At 36.4% G+C, this 14,513-nt stretch overlaps 1 protein-coding gene across 1 annotated transcript; it reads left to right on the top strand.

Moving 5' to 3' along the window:
• The first annotated feature begins 10,470 nt into the window (after positions 1 to 10,470).
• LOC115985453 lies at positions 10,471 to 11,478 on the top strand. The gene has a single exon (XM_031108387.1). The coding sequence runs from the start codon at positions 10,471 to 10,473 to the stop codon at positions 11,476 to 11,478; it is 1,008 nt and encodes a 335-aa protein (XP_030964247.1).
• The last annotated feature ends 3,035 nt before the right edge of the window (positions 11,479 to 14,513 follow it).

Below are 14,513 nucleotides of genomic sequence, written 5' to 3'. Positions count from 1 at the left end.
ATAAGAATGTTAAGATTGATAGATGGAAATACCCAGAAAGATAGGATTCGAAATGAAAAGAACATCTTACTTTTGATCATTTCAAATCTACTATCTTTTGTGGGGGCAGTATTGGAATATGTGAAGATAATAAGATTTAGAATTTTAATGATGAAAGATTGAATTTATGGTTAGAGAAGCTAATTAATGTTATTTTAAAGCCACCCAGAAGTTATGAAAATGTTATGAACATATGTCTATTTTAAATGACACATTTTTCCCCTGTAAGAGTAAGGTGGAAGGAGCTGGCATGGATTCAAGATCCATTGTGTGTGGAGCTTGCTGATAGAAAAGTGAATAATGGTTAGAGAGGACATATATAACGTAACTTTACCAAAACTATGCCAAAAAACAAACTGTGAAGATGAATGGTATTCTTTATGCTCGGTGGACTTCTCTATACTTTCGAGTCTTGACATCCAACCTCTTTGTTAGTGTTTTTTAAAACATAACACAACAATTGCAATAAAATGGGTCAACAAATTTTAGAGACTTTCATTCACTAACCTATAAACATTGAAAATACTCATCACTAGACTCAACGACTAGCAGTGTCTCTATTAACCCACTCACTGCGACACTCCATAGCAAAAATGCCCACAAACAATGAACAACCCATCACGTAATTTTTTCATTTACGTTTGTCTATCATATATTTATAGTACTGTATATTATTTTTATTGAAGTATTAAAGATAAAATAAAAAATAAAAAAGAGAAAAACAAATTTACACTTAACTTGTCTGTTATATTTGATTGAACATAAACAATAGTTTACATTTTTTTTTAAGTGAAAAAATTGGCGATGTAATTAGTTTAGAAAAATTCAATATTCAAGTTTTTAAAGTGAGTAATTTAATGAAAAAACTATGATCAATTATAAATGGTTTTTAAGGGGCCTTTGTAAAAACTAGACTCCCTTGCGTATTTAAAAAGGTGTTCTACACTTCTTTTAAAAACGCGTGTTTTTAGGGTGTATGAGGCTGTTTGGTATTGTTTTCTAAATAATAGTTTTTAGTGTTTAAACAACAATAACACTTCTAGTACGTATTTCTATAATACTCAAATATGTATTTTTACAACACTAAAAATTGAACAACAATACTTTAACATTGCTATCAGACGGCCTTAAACAAATGCACTCTTAGTATCATTAAGAATTTAATACACAATTTTAAGACATAACAAAAAAAACTTTAACTTAATGTTGTGACTTTAGCTTGGCCCCTCCTAGAAAAACTTCCTGGTTGTTACGAGCTACCTTGGGGATTCTTTGTGTGTGTGTGTGGGGCTACAATTCAAAATACTAGGCTTAAAAGGATAAGGAAAAAATAGAGAAAAACACTTTGTAACCCTCCTATAACCAAAAATTCTCACATTCATTATACTTAGAAATTGCAATGTTCTCTCTAATTTAGCATGTGTTCAAGTAATCATCTTTCACTTAGCAACACTCTTCAAGTGCCCTCTTTCACCAATCTCTTACTATCTTCCTTATTTCATTTAGTATCTCACTAGGAGCAATTTGGTGCATATTATCTCTCTTGTATATTATCCTCTTGAACATCACTAATGTAATAGGTGATGAAGCACGATTTCACCTCGTCAGTATGTTCCTCATCAATACAATGGACGACCTGGAGTTTGTCAGTATGTACCTCGTCAGTACGATGGACGACTTGGACATCCTGTACCAAAGAAAGCACTAAGCAAATAATGATACCGGTTTAGGGCTTGCTAAGGACCCTTCGATATTTAAGTTAGCTTAAACTTTTTAGAAATCTGTAATCTGTAGAGTAATTTGTGTGTGTGTTCAACATGCCTCACTTACTTGTCTCTCCTAGTTTTATATAGCCTTTGTATGAGTAAATGCTCAATTTACTGGCCTTTCTAACATTGTACCACAGCTGGAGGATTTATGGCCTAATAATGAGCAGTAACGGCTCTGTGCTCATTTATCATTTGGACAATAAATGCTGTCTAGAACTAATGCGTTTACACTTGTCCATACTTTTACTTGTCATTAACATGGATGGTTTGCAATATGGATGAGTATTTTATCGCTATCCATTAGTTATGGTTGAGCTGGAGGCTCATATGCTCATTTAATTGCCATTTAACTTCTACATTCAATGTTCTATAACAGTTGTGTAATGATTAGCTTGAGATAGTTGTAATAGCTTTAAGTTGGTGGTTGGAAAGGTTGTATGTTCGTTACACTTGCACCATTTAAGCAAGGAGTTTATATCTAAGTATTAATATGTGCTTACGATTGTCCTTAGTAATGACAATCGTCTTTAGTAATGATGGTCGTCTTTAGTAATGACAGTCACTTTATAGACGACCATTTTACACTACTCATCAGTTGCCCCCTTTATTCCTTTGTCGTCCTTTGTTTGGACGAACATAGGAGTATGAAAAGTTTTTGGCAGTTCAATCTCCTCTTTGTGTCCTGAGATTCTCATCCCATCACATTTAATGCGAGGCGACTTTCTCGTCAGGTGATTGACACATGCCTTCTCTTCATTGGTTGCGTGTGCGAAGTTTTCTTGAGCTTTCCGTGCGCCTTGATTTTTGTTTTCCTTTTTAGAAAAACTGCTCGTCAGTTTTTAACCATGCGAATTTAATCATATGACTTACTTTCGCTTTGAGAATTTGATTGTCATTATGATTGTGCTTGTCGGTTTTTAACCATGTGAATTTAATCATATGACTTACTCTTGCTTTAAGAATTTGATTATCATTATGATTGTGTTCGTCGGTTTTTAACCATGCGAAGTTAATCATATGACTTACTCTCACTTTGAGAATTTGATCGTCATTATGATTGTACTATTTGGTTTTTAGCCATGTGAATTTAATCATATGACTTACTCTTGTTTTGAGAATTTGATCGTTATTATAATTGTACTCGTTGGTTTTTTAACCATGCGAATTTAATCATATGACTTACTCTAGCTTTGAGAATTTGATCATCATTATGATTGTATTTGTTGGTTTTTAACCATGCGAATTTAATCATATGACTTACTCTTGCTTTGAGAATTTGATCTTCATTATGACTGTACTCATCCAAATTGAACCTTATGTGCGAATTTAATCATATGACTTACTCTAGCTTTGAGAATTTGATCATCATTATGATTGTATTTGTTGGTTTTTAACCATGCGAATTTAATCATATGACTTACTCTTGCTTTGAGAATTTGATCTTCATTATGACTGTACTCATCCAAATTGAACCTTATGTGACGATTTTACTCTTATCGAGATTTTTATCGTGTACTTGGTTTTAACTTTTAATGACGGGCTTTCTTTTCAAATTTTTTTTTGAATGATAAATAATACTTTCAGATCTTTCAAGAGAACAACATTTATTCATGTGGGGAAAGATGCCCCCAATTCATTCCTGCTTAGAAAACAGTTTGATGAAAGAAAATTGAAAACGTCATTAAACTTGCAATAATACCTCTTAAAGTGCTCTACACTCCATGGATGAGGTAACTATTTGCCGTTGAGTGATTCAAGGTAACAAATTCCTCTTCTGGAATACTTGTCGATCTTGTATAAGCCTGCGTATTTTTGTTGTCATTCTTTTGACTGGGGGAACGATCCTTCTTCTCCTTCCTTTTGTGTTGGAGCTTGTCAATTTCTTCCATCCTTCGCTTGCCATCTACTCCATTTGCTGTTAATACATCCTATCCGTTCATGTACTTTTGGGCTTTGAACAAGAGGTCTATCATTGTAGTTGGTGGAGTCTTCCTTAGAGAGAAGACAAGGTTAGGATTGTTCAACCCTACTTGGAAGGTCATCATTATCACCTGATCGTTTGCCTCATCAATTTCTAACACTGCTTTGTTGAAGCGTTTTACATACTCTCTCAGGGTTTCCCCTTCCTATTGCTTCACAGTTAGTAGGTATGAGGTGGACCTCTTATGGTGTCGGCCCCCAATGAAATGGTGGACAAAAGAGTTGCTCAGCTGCTCAAAGTTCGTGATAGATGCTGCAGGTAGCTTGCTAAACCACACCCTTACTGCTCTTCTGAGGGTTACTGGGAATGATTTGCAAATTACCTCATCTGGGGTCTGTTGGAGGTTTAATATTGTCTTGAATGCCCCTATGTGATCTAGGGGATCCTTAGTGCCATCGTAAACCTTCAGCTGTGGGAGACGAAATTTGGAAGGCAAGGGGCACTCCAAAACTCTGGTAGTGAAGGGTGAGTTTGTCATCTTAATCATGCCATCAAGATTTATCGTTGTCTTTCCCTTCATGGCGTTATTGACTTCATCTAACTCCTTCCTCATGTTTTTCATCATCTGAACGTTGCCATGAGTCAACTGTGCGGTGTGCTTAGAAGTTTCTCTTCTACTATTTCCTAGACTATGGGCTTCATCGTCATTGTCATTGCGATTATGCCATGACTGTGATGTTTTTGTGCCCTTTGAACGCACTCTCCGCTTCAAGTCTTCATTTTGTTTCTTCAATTCTTGCACATTGGCTGTTAATGCTTGGATTTGTTGAGCCATCACCACCGGGTTCGGTGACACAGTTGTGGTAGAGTCCATCGGTTCTAAGGAACTTAGTTAGTAGAGAATTCAATGGCTTATTGATTGATAGCCTGTCGTTCCCCACAGATGGCACCAAACTGATGAAGCACAATTTCACCTCGTCAGTATGTTCCTCGTCGGCATGATGGACGACCTGGAGCTTGTCAGTATGTACCTCGTCAGTACGATGGGTGAGCTGGAGTTTGTTAGTATGTACCTTGTCAGTACGAAGGATGACCTAGAGATCCTGTACCAAAGAAAGCACTAAGCAGATAATGACATCGGTTTGGGGTTTGCTAAGGACCCTCCGATACTTAAGTTAGCTTAAACTCTTTAGAAATTTGTACTTTGTAGAGTAATTTTTGTGTGTGTTCAACATGCCCCACTTACTTGTCTCTCCTGGCTTTATATAGCTTTTGTATGAGTAAATGCTCAATTTATTGGCCTTTCTAATGTTGTACCACAACTGGAGGATATATGGCCTAATAATGATCATTTATCCTCAGCCCTTTAACATCTATAACGATCATTAAATGTGCATAATTGGATGGCAGTAACGGCTCTGTGCTTATTTAGCATTTAGACATTAAATGCTGTTTGGAACTAATATGTTTACACTCGTCCATACTTTTACTCGTTATTAACATGGACGGTTTGTAATATGGACGAGCGTTTTATTGCTATCCATTATTTATGGTTGAGCTGGAGGCTTATATGCTCATTTAATAGCCATTTAACTTTCCCATTCAATGTTCTGTAACAGCTGTGTAATGATCAGCTTGAGGTAGTTGTAACAGTTGTGAGCTGGTGGCTGGAAAGGTTGTACATCTGTTACATATGAACCATTTAAGTGAGGAGTTTATATTTGAGCATTAATGTGTGCTTATGATCATCCTTAGTAATGACGATCGTCTTTAATTAGTAATGACGGTCGTCCTTAGTAATGACAGTCACTTTATAAACGATCATTTTACACTACTCGTCAATAGGAGACCAACCAATACCCATATGTAGCTGTTGTGAATATCACCTATTAGTGAGAACTGAGAATTCTTTGGGCTCGACCTTGTCGAATGTGCCTTACAATATTTGTTTTGACAAAGAGAGAAAAATGGGTTACTCTTCATCTTTGTTGACGTTTTCGACTAATATAATTATCTCCTTTTACTCAAAAGTGGCATATGGAACTTCATCACTTCATACTATAGTAACTGAAATCTTGATTCAGACTGTAGGATCTAATATTTTCACAAAACAATCCAAATCGGTTCGGCAAGAAATAGGTAGCTACTGAATTGAGTTTTCGTAATCATGTGTTAGAACAGTTTTTTTGTGAACAATTTTTATTCTCATTTTTGCTTCATGTAGGAAAATTAATATTTCATCCAAAGTATAAAATTATCACATAAAATAATGCTTCGTTCACATAAGTCTCAAAATTCCAGTATTTGATTATAAAAATTGTGTCGCAAGAAATAATAGAAAAAAAATCCCTAGAAAAAAAAAAAAAAAAAAACTATCATGCATCAACAAATTCCATGCATAATATAGAATAGGCTCATTCATGAATTTCACATCAAATGACAAGAAAATCATATATAATAATGAGATTCTTGCATGTGTAGTACCAAAGATAACAATGAAAATAATTGTAGTACAAGACAATGATGATTATTCTCGCTGAAAATTCTCATGTGTAGTACCAAAGATAACAATGAAAATAATTGTAGTACAAGACAATGATGATTATTCTCGCTGAAAATTCTCATTGATATGAATTGTAATTTATATTGTCATGTATCATATAGTTGTTTAAATTTTCATTTCTAATAACTTCACATGATCAAGTATTGAAACTATGTTCATACATTTTAGGAGTAACTAGTGTGTAACTCTGTGCATAAGCACGGATATAATTAAAAACAATCACAATTCATAATTAAAATTATACTTTTTTTTAAAAATGTTCAAATTATACATAATCTTAGCCTATATCTTTTTTAAACCATACATTTCTAAAATATGTAATGATTTCTCATTATATATATATGATTTAGAATTTAATTGAATTTGAACTCTTCGATTTTTGTACTCAATAATTCCCCTACCACAAAAATCAAAAAATTAGAAGGACACATAGCACAAAATTGAATTCTAATTGAAATCTAATATAGAATCTAATTGGATATGGATTCTTTGATTTTTACGCTCAATAATTCACTTGGCACAAAAATTTGAAATTAAATGGGACATGTGGAACAAAATTAAGAATCCAATTGAAATCTAATTAAATTTTCTCTAAGTTTTGGCTATTAATATATATATATATATATATATATATTACAAATTATCTTTCTTAAAATATGTTTGAGTTAAATCTTATTTTAGTTTAATTTTTATTTTGGTCAATTTGAAAATGAATCCTAGTTTATCATTTTCAAATGTTGGTCTTTATTTAGTTAATAAAGGTTAAATGTAAATATTTGTTAATTTATCATTATTATTTTATGTTGCATATATCTTTTATTAATTACTTAAAGGGATGAATAGGCCCTTTTGTAAGTGCTAACTAGTGTTGTAAGTTTTGTATTCTCACTTTCTCTTTCTCCAACCCTTATATCTTCTGTCTATATTATCTATAAAAAAAATAAAAAAAAAAATTAAGGGATGAATAAATCATTTTTATTGGTCACTATGCTATAATAAAATAATAAGAAAAAAGCGTGAATCAATGTAAGGAAATGTTGACATTTATATCATTCAACTTTGCATGTAATTATCGATTGGACATTCCACATTCACTATAATCCAAATTGTACTAAAAATTTGGAACTTCCACATCGTCCAATGCTGCAGTCTCGTCATTGTAACCAACTTCCTTTGATTTTTTCTTCGTTTCTTTACCTTTTCAATGCATGACTTTTTCTATTTCCCCAACCACAAATGTACAAAATACAACCACGTTAGCAGCTACATAATGAAATATCCACAACATACACACATTCTAAACGCTAAACAAAAGCACTCCCCAAAACTCCTTTTACATCTGCGATGCAGCCTTTGGTTGAGAAAATTAAGAGAGATGTTTGCCATGTAAGTTGTGACCTATGACTAGTTTACAGTTTGGCCAATAAAAGTCACCATAATAGGCCCTAAGTGCCTAGTATATATGTGGCTATGATAAGGTAATAATGCAATGAATGCAAGGTAAGCCACTTTTGCTGGACTCTTAATTTGGTCAAAAGTATTTGCTATACTTTGCTTAAGTTGATAGGTTCCTTTTCTTGTATAAATCAAAATAATTAATTAGACATTGACGAGTACTAAATCCAACGCAATTACCTCACTTAGTTTTTTTTTTTCAACCCACTTCCTCTTAATCAAAAGAGGCCTTCTACCAACCTTGACAGCCTAGCAAGCCATCGTTCACGGAATTATGTAGGTATTTGAATTTTTATTAAAAATTTAAAACCACACTATTTTGATGTTAGGACCGCGGTTCTAATCAATAATCTTAAAGTCAATTGGTGTCACAAAAAGATGCATTTTGGTCTTTTAAAGGGCACAAAGCCTATGTATGTTGCACGAGGAGTTTTAGTGTGTTGCATCGGTAGACTGACTGTCAAGCATTAATGTCATGCTTGCACATGACAATGAATACAGGGTTAACGAGGTGGGCTTGTGGACCAATAAGGTCAACAATCAACCACTAACGACACTCGGGGGATTTGAATTTTTAACCTTGCTTTGATACTACTTTTTAGGACCACGATACTAACCACTACTCTTAAAACCAATTGGTGTTAGGAAGAGACACACTTTAGTCTTTTAAAAGGAACAAAGCCCTGCGTTTGTACATGTTACAGGCGTGCATGAATGGCTTTGTAATGCGTTGCATCGAAGGGCTAGGCTATCAAGCACCAATGCCACACTTGCACATGATAGCGAATACATGGGGTTAACCCCTGTAAGGTCAACACTCCATAGGGTGATTGCTAATTCCATGAGGCCAACATTTTGAGAGCTTATAAGAAATGGAATAGAAAAAAAAAAAGGATAGATCATAAAAGAATGGTTCAAAATAAACATTCCATCATAATTATTTCATTGCTTTGTACTAAGTTGCTAAATAGGAAAAATAAGAAAAGATTAAGTTTTCTCTCTCCCCTGTAGGAGCCCTTCTCTCTCTCAAGATACGAGCTCTCTCCCTTTACCCTTCCCTTGAGGACCTTTTCTTGGCCTACTCATCCATGCTAGTTTGGGTAGTAGCTTGCATAGTGTAAATCTATGGAGCAAGAAGTAGTGGATTGTCTTCAAAAGCTACAATTGACAAAAGAGGAGGAAAATGATATTGTCATAACAAATGTTGCTAGGTCGGAGCTAATTGAAGAATGTTCTTTAAGCCACTTTGGGCGCCTTCTCATTGACTGTCAATAGAATCAAAGAGCTTTAAAAAATACACTGAAGGTTGCATGGAAAATGGGGTCGGATTTAAGGATTGTTGAAGCGGGGAATAACATATTGCAGTTTAAATTTGGTTCTCTGTGTCAATTGGAGTGGGTTGAAAAGAGTGGTCCTTGGAATTTTGATAATAACCAGCTTTTGCTATGTCGATGGAGGAAAGGATTAGTAGCGGCAAATATTTCCTTTACCCACGCTCCTTTTTGAATCCAAGTTTGGGGTTTGCCATTTAAATACATGTCCGAGGAAGCCGGGAAAGAAATAGGAAGTGGCTTGGTAAAGTCATCGAAGTGGACAAAAGATCACTACAAGTGGAACAAGCAAAGTTTTTAAGAATACGAGTAGAAATACCCATAGACAAGCCTTTTCGTAGAGGAGGGAATATCACAAATGCAGAGGGGGAAAGAGTTTGGATCAATTTCAAGTATGAAAGACTTCCCACTTTCTGTTATATTTGTGGAATATTTGGGCATGATGATAAGCATTGCCATATGAGTCAATCAGGGGGGTCAAAAGAGAAGCAATATAGAGAATGGCTCAAAGTAGGTGGCGTGGTCAGGAGTGGAAGCAAGAAAGGAAACACAATAGGTGGCTGAAATTCAAACCCTATGGAAAGTGATGTAACAAGGTCCAAATCAAAAGGTATAGTAGAAAATCTTAGCTTATTAGTTCCAACAAGGGAAGATGAGGATGGTTGCCGGAATAGTAACTTGAAATTAGCAGTGGTGAATGCCTTGGAATCTGAGATACAAATGAGAAATTAAAATTTCTTTGAAAATGACAGTCTATACCGATGGGACAGGGTGGATGGGACAACACAGGGGTCGAGGATGGATCTGGAGACACGCAATACGGAGAACGAAACTAGAACTAGTCCAATTAAAAGGGTTGTTCAAAGAGAATGAAGATGCCATGTCAGCAGACAATTTTAAATCACACGTGCCTAGTGGTGAAGATCCTGAGGTGTCCAGCCCACTTAAGCCCAAGAAGGAAGCTAATAAGGATGGCCAACCAGAGAGTAAAGGCCTAAGTCCAGAAGTAGAAAATAACACAATGAGCTAGGGAAAGTGGAAGAAAATTGCAAGGGAGAAAAGTAAGGCCCAAGAGGTAGAGAAGATAAACAAAGGCCCAAAAGTTGGAAAGAAAAGGCTTGAAAGTATTGAAGCTCTTACAAAGGCTGAAGGAAAAGACCAGAAATGGGTTTGTGGGGAGGATGACAACAAAAACTCGGTTTTTCTTGATGAAATGGCAGTGGCTGCTAGGCAGCACCATCAAGAAAAATGAGGATTTTAGGATGGAACTATTGAGGGCTTAGGAACCCTCGGATAGTTCGTGTGTTGCGCAAGCTTGTGCAACGATGGGATCTTGATTTTGTTTTCTTTTTGGAAACTAAACAGAAAAAGAGAAGCTTGGAAAAGAAGAAGATGAGTGTTGGATTCATCAACGGCTTAGTTGTTCCAAGTTCGGGAAGAAGTGGGAGTTTGGCTATGTTGTGGAGAAAGGAAATTTTTGTAGATATCCAAAGCTATTTGGGGAGGCATATTGATGCCATTGTTACTGAAGATTCAGGGTTTAAATGGTGGATTACTGGATTTTATGGAAATCCTGAGGTCCATCGAGGAAAGGAATTGTGGGATTTATTAAAAGCTCTTAACAAAAAGGTTAACCTCCCTTGGTTGTGCTTCGGCGACTTCAATGAAATCGTATCAATGGAGGAGAAGATGGGTGGAGCTCGAAGACCACAAAGGCAAATGGATGATTTCAGAGAAGGAATAAATTGTTGTCGGTTCAGGGACCTTGGCTATTGTGGTCCGGATTTTACTTGGCGTAATATCCAAGAGGGAGTACACAAAATGTATCTTCGATTAGATCATGCCCTGGCTACGCAAGAGTGGATTGATCACTTTAAGGATATGAGAGTGCACCATCTTGTGGAATCTACTAGTGACCATTATGCACTTCTGATCACTGATTCCATTACCTCACAAAGCCCCCAGAAGAGAAGGTTCCAGTTTGAAGCAATGTGGACAAGAAGAGATGAATGTAGAGATATTATTAAGGCAGCTTGGAATGAAAGTGTAAACTCTAATACTCCAGATAGCATAGCAGCAGGTCTCAAGCATTGTGCAGATGATTTATCAAGGTGGAACAGATTAGTTTTAGGCCATGTTCTAAGGCAGATTCAGAATAAAAGGAAAATCCTAAGTGACCTGGTCTTGAGGGATCAAAATGGAAGCAATGGTAGTGAAATCAACAAGATCGGGAAGGAGATTAATGACTTACTGGATTATAAGGAGATCATGTGGCAACAAAGGTCCAAAGTACAGTGGATGGGTCTTGGGAATCGCAATACAAAATACTTCCACACAAAGGCCTTTGGGAGAAAAAAGAAAAACACCATTACCAAGCTCATGGATGAGAGGGGGACCTAGAAAGAGTCTACTTTAGGTGTGGCTGAAGTTGCAATTTCATATTTTGAGAAGCTTTATACAACATCCCAACCTAATAGAATACAGGAGGTAGTTGATGCTATTGATCCTAAAGTTTCGGTTGAAATGAATCAAAGTTTGATCAAACAATTCACAAGAGAAGAAGTTGAAGCAACCCTAAAAGAGATGCACCTAACCAAATCCCATGGTCTAGATGGTATGTCAGCTATCTTTTATCAAAAATAATGGGATATTGTTGGAAATGATGTGGCTTGCATGGTCTTAAATGTTTTAAATTCCAATATGTCTATGGCTGACATAAACAAAACATATATTACTCTTGTCCCAAAAACTAACAATCCTACAAAAATGGCAGAGTTTAGACCAATTAGTCTTAGCAATGTGATTTATAAATTCATCTCTAAGGTCTTAGCTAATCAACTTAAATTGGTTCTTCCTCGGATAATATCAGAAAATCAAAGTGCCTTTCTATCTGAGAGGTTAATAACAAATAATGTCCTTATAACTTTTGAGCTTATACACTATCTAGACCACAAAAGAGATGGCAAGGATTGTTACGTGGAAATTAAATTGGACATGAGTAAAACTTACGATAGAGTGGAATGGGACTTCATTGAACAAGTTATGAAAAAATTGGGGTTTCATGAAAAGTGGATTTGTCTAATAATGCGATGCATAACTACTGTCTCCTATTCTGTGCTCATTAATGGTGTAGTTCATGGTAATATTATACTCTCGAGGGGACTTCATCAAGGAGATCCCCTATCATCTTACTTGTTCTTACTATGTGCAGATGACTTCTCTTCTCTTATAAATAGGGCTGTAAGAAATCAAACAATGAGTGGTTTATCGATTTGCAGAGGTGGCCTCACGATCACACACCTCTTCTTTGCAGACGATAGTTTGCTTTTTTGTAAAGCTAATAGCCAGGAATGCCAGCAACTAGTTGAAATTCTCCACTTGTATGAAGCTGCTTCAGGTTAGAAAATCAACACAGATAAATCCTCAGTCTTCTTTAGTGCCAATATGGAGGAGGAAAAGAAAAATGAGACCCTAAATATTTTGAGGCCTATGTAAGACTCTCGACACAGTAAGTACCTCGGTCTCCCTTCAATCATTGGCAGATCAAGAAATGATGTATTTGTTGAGATTAAAGAAAGATTGGGAAGGAAGTTGTCTGGATGGAAGGAAAAAATTCTTTCCATTGGAGGTAGGGAGATTCTCATAAAAGCGGTGGCCCACTACGTACACCATGAGTTGTTTTCAATTACCAAAAGGTTTGTGTGACAAAATAGAAGGTATGATGAGAAGATTTTGGTGGGGACAGTGTGGCCAAGAATCCAAGATTGCTTGGGTGAGTTAGAGGAGATTATGTAAATCCAAGTTTAAAGGAGGGATGGGCTTCAAAAATCTTCAAGCTTTCAACCTTGCCATGCTAGCAAAGCAAGGTTGGAGACTTCTCATGAACCCAAACTCTTTAGTAGCACGAGTATACAAGGCTAAATATTATCCCATGGAGATGTCCTCAATGCTTGTTTGGGGTCTAGGCCTTCCTATGCTTGGAGAAGCATAATGCAAGGTTGGAGACTTCTCATGAACCCAAACTCTTTAGTAGCACGAGTAGACAAGGCTAAATATTATCCCCATGGAGATGTCCTCAATGCTTGTTTGGGGTCTAGGCATTCCTATGCTTGGAGAAGCATAATGCAAGGTTGGAGACTTCTCATGAACCCAAACTCTTTAGTAGCACGAGTAAACAAGGCTAAATATTATCCCCATGGAGATGTCCTCAATGCTTGTTTAGGGTCCAGGCCTTCCTATGCTTGGAGAAGCATAATGCAAGGGCTTGAGGTAGTCAAAAGAGGTACTCGATGGAGAGTGGGCAATGGAAGGTTGATCCATATTTGGGATGACAAGTGGCTGCCAACCCCCACAACGTACAAAGTTGTCTCCCTCCTCGAAATTTTGACAACTACCCCATGGTTTCAGCATTAATTGATTGTGATACCAGAAGATGGAGAGCAGATCTTGTTAAGTCCCTTTTTTTGCCGTTTGAAGCAAGAACAATTCTCAACATCCCAATTAGTTACAATCTCTTGGAGGACAAAATTATTTGGGTTGGCAACAATAAGGGTGTTTTTACTGTTAAAAGTGCCTCCTATGTAGCCCTTAATATGGTAGACTTATCTGAGGAGGGAGAAAGCTCCTATGGGGACCCTAGAGACCTATTATGGAAGAAGGTTTGGCACCTAAATATTCCATCAAAGATTAGAATCTTTGCATGGAGAGCATGTGTGGATGCCCTCCTAACAATGGCGAACCTGCAAAAAAGGGGGTATTGGGGAAAATGAGATATGTCCTTGTTGTGGAAAAGATTCAGAGACAATTTTTCACCCTATCATCAGTTATGAGGTAGCTAAAAGGGTTTGGGATTTTTGGGAGGTCCAAATTGTTGAGAACTTGCAGGGGCTATATGACATTTCTGATGTTGCTTTGAAAATCCTTGAAAAATGAACAACCCTAGACTTTGAATTATTCTTTGGAGTAGCTTGGTCAATTTGGTACAATAGGAATCTAATTGCATTTGAATCAATATGCCAATTACTAAGCCAAATCTGGAGTTTTTGCCAAAAGATTTCTTCATGAACATAGAAATGCTTGGGTGGCAGTGAACACAGGTACAACAACACAGAAAGGTGGTTGGACTCCTCCATCTCCTGGAATTTTCAAGGTCAATGTTGATGGGGCTACCTCTAAGGATGGGAGAAATTCAAGCGTGGGAGTTATCATTAGAGATTCATGTGGTGCAGTCATAGCAGCTAGTTGTAAATACCTCCAAGGTCAATTTTTAGTAGTTGAGGTGCAAGCTATTGCTGTAGAAAATGGTATTTTGCTTTCCTGAGATATGAAGATTCTTCAAGTTATTATTGAATCGGATGTAGAATCTACAGCTAACAGCATAAATGAGAGGTTCACTGATGGCAGCCTCAATAATCTGTACCAAGGCATCCTCTCTT

The sequence above is a fragment of the Quercus lobata genome, chromosome 4 (genome assembly GCF_001633185.2).
Source record: "Quercus lobata isolate SW786 chromosome 4, ValleyOak3.0 Primary Assembly, whole genome shotgun sequence".
In the NCBI taxonomy this organism is placed as follows: domain Eukaryota; kingdom Viridiplantae; phylum Streptophyta; class Magnoliopsida; order Fagales; family Fagaceae; genus Quercus; species Quercus lobata.
This window is presented reverse-complemented; position numbering and strand designations above follow the sequence as displayed.

Excerpts from the sequence above, each read along its gene's own strand:
- LOC115985453 (XM_031108387.1), top strand. The coding sequence starts at position 10,471 with ATGAGTGTTGGATTCATCAACGGCTTAGTTGTTCCAAGTTCGGGAAGA.